Source organism: Monodelphis domestica, chromosome 4 (genome assembly GCF_027887165.1).
Source record: "Monodelphis domestica isolate mMonDom1 chromosome 4, mMonDom1.pri, whole genome shotgun sequence".
Lineage (NCBI taxonomy): Eukaryota > Metazoa > Chordata > Mammalia > Didelphimorphia > Didelphidae > Monodelphis > Monodelphis domestica.
The window spans coordinates 226,846,842-226,849,678 of NC_077230.1; the positions used below are offsets into that span (position 1 = coordinate 226,846,842).

The following is a 2,837-nucleotide window of genomic DNA, read 5'->3' on the forward strand; positions in this document are numbered from 1 at the left end:
TTTTAATGCTATAGAAAAATGAATCAATGCTCACATGACTTTCTGGAAAACTCATTCCTTCTGGTTCTTCTCTAACCTGTTCTATGACACAAGCAAAACAGAAAGATTTAAAATTACTTAGGCACACGATGCCACTTATAGTGGGAAAAACTCCATGACTATTTTTTCCCATGTCAGAAAAAGGTAATTTTCCATTTGGCTGTTGGAAATTTTTCTTTCCCATCGGCATTCCTTAGTAGTAGCTTCTGGTTAGGAATTACTGATAATTTAAATATAATCTCCCTTAGCAACTCCCTAGCAACTTTTTCAGGATTTCTTGGCCATAACTTTCTGAAAAAGCCTACATCCTTTTACTTGCAACCATTGCACTCCAAACTGTATTTTGATATCAACGTTTTAACAAGGTCTTCCGTAGACATTTAAAGTAGTTTCAGGACACCCACAGACAATTTCAAACATAGTTATCTAAGTTTTTGAACAATATGGAGACCCCAATAGGGTACTGTTCTGTGAATCCTTCCCAAAAGAATATAATTCAAGGACAAAGGGGATGCTGATGCACTGGGATCTTCTTTATTCAGCTCTGGGCCAGGCACTGTATATGGGATATCAGATTTAGAGTGAGAAATGCCCACCGAAACAATTGTAATCCCATCCCTTCCTTTGCACATGAAGACACCAAACCAGATCCAATGCTAGTTCCCCATTGTATAGGATATTGCCTTTTAATCCAACCCCATTTTATAGATGAAGAAACTCAGGCCAAAAGAACTTAAGTGAGTTTATTCATGTTTTTCCCCTACAGGATTATATTTGGAGATAAGGGTAAATTATTCTTGGCTGTAAGTCTATATCTCTCTTGCCTTTTGGAATATTGTATTCCAAAATGTCTCATTTATAAGGAGAAGTTGCCAGGCCTTGGGTGATAGTGACTGTGGGCTCTTGGTATTTAAAACTACTTTTTTTCTGGATATTTGCAATATTTTTCCATTGACAAGAGCTCTTTACTTTGGCTATGACATTCCTGGCATTTTTCCTTTAGGGATTCCTTTAAGGATGTGATCAGCTGATACTTTTAGCTTTACTTTGCCTTCTGGTTTCAATAAATAGAATTGGGTTTTCTTTCTTTTTTTAATGGTTTCTTGAAACATAATATCCAGGCTTTAAAAAACATCCTGGTATTCTAGTAGTCCAATGAGTTGTAAATCATTTTTTCTTGATCTTTTCCCAGGTAAGTTATTTTTGATATTATGCATTTTACCTTTTCTTTTATTTTTTTTCCAGGCTTTTGATTTTGTTCCAATATTTCTAGCTGTTTTACAGATTTCTCTTTGGTCTACTCTAGTTTTCTAAGATTCCAGTTTTTGAGTAAGATGTATTACTTTCTCTTTTAAGCTACTTTTCACATTAAAATAAAATCTTCATTTTTTGCTACATATTTATGTCATGCTTATGAAAAATAATTTATTTTTTCCATTTAGTCTCTCTGCCTTCTGTTGGATTCATTCCTTCTTTGGAAGGAATTTCTAGATTTGAAAAAAAAATTCAATATGTTTTCTTCGTTTTGCTTGTCTCTCCGGTTTTAGTTCCTAACCTGGCAGGTTTGATCTTGAAGACTTAAGGGCAGATGTCCCATTATTTGAAGGCAGATGTTCAATCACGGTGTCTTTGGAGGACTGGGACATCTGAGCAACAGTATACGCACAGTGTGACTCCATGAGAAGAAATAGGTAAGTCATTTGTTTCATTTTCAATAGTATAACTTAAGAAACTCTCTAGACCTAGTGAAAGATTATTTTTTTGTGTTTTGAGTTAGGAATTTGCCCTCTTGACTTCAGTCTTCGAACAGCCTCCCGCATGTGCTTGGGCTGTAGTGGTGGCAGCTCTCCCCATTTCTCACACACATCCAAAGCTTCTACTATTACTTCTCCAACGAATACCTTACAAATGCCTGACATGGCAATGACGACATTCTGGGAGACTAAGGTGCCAGTAATAGTCTGGATCAGCCGTTTAATGGTGGCCTTAGGGAATGCTGATCGACGGTACATTTCATAACGGTTTAGCTGTTCTTCAGAAAAGGAAGAAACCAGGATTTGCATCCTTTCAATTTCATCTTCATCTACTTTGTGCTTTTTCTCTTTCCTCTCCTTAGTTTCTATCTTCATCTTCTTGGCTGCAAGAGGAAGTAATGATGAGTCCTCCCTTCCATTTCCTATAAAATCAGATGCTTCCTGGTCCTCGAGCTCTGGGTCTTCAGCAGTAGCTTCCTGCGAGTCTCCGTAACCCTCCCCATCGGTTTCCTCGGGGGACCTGTCAGGTGTTTGGGCAGCTCCCGGGATGGGCTCCGGGCTGCCAATGACTGGTCCTTCGTCCAACGCGGAGCTCTCTTCTGCCTTCTCTAGATACAACTCAGCCAACTCGTCCATAGCAGTTCTGCGGGGTCAGACTAAAACCACCACCCGTCTCAGGAAAAGTGACCTGAGGCCCTCGAGCCCAAAGAATGAGCTTCCGGTGGTCACGCAACAATAACGACACCTTATGAGGCGTTGGAGGAGCCAATTCGCTACGTGGGCGGGGCTGGGGTAACCATTTCCTCCCAACTCCTGATATCCAGACTTCCAACGATGAGACTTTTCAAACCTGGGTTGTCCTTGCAGGCCACTTCTCCCATTGGTGGTTTCCCAGACTCCATTTTGGGGAAGGACCCAGATCAACCATTCCTCACTCTCCAGACTTAGCCATCCTGCAGATCCCCCAGCATGTACCTCTTATTCCCTCTGGGACTCACTCTCATTAGCATCTCCTTTTTCTAAGCCAAATATCCATGGGTTCTT

At 40.2% G+C, this 2,837-nt stretch overlaps 1 protein-coding gene across 1 annotated transcript; it reads right to left on the reverse strand.

Moving 5' to 3' along the window:
• Positions 1-767: 767 nt before the first annotated feature.
• Positions 768-2,515, reverse strand: LOC100030773 (transcription initiation factor TFIID subunit 11-like). Its single transcript, XM_056794205.1, has one exon. It carries the CDS (start codon positions 2,427-2,429, stop codon positions 1,782-1,784), a length of 648 nt encoding a protein of 215 aa, XP_056650183.1. The 5' UTR covers positions 2,430-2,515; the 3' UTR covers positions 768-1,781.
• Positions 2,516-2,837: the final 322 nt, after the last annotated feature.

Coding starts and splice junctions, on each gene's coding strand:
- LOC100030773 (XM_056794205.1), bottom strand. CDS start 2,429: ATGGACGAGTTGGCTGAGTTGTATCTAGAGAAGGCAGAAGAGAGCTCC.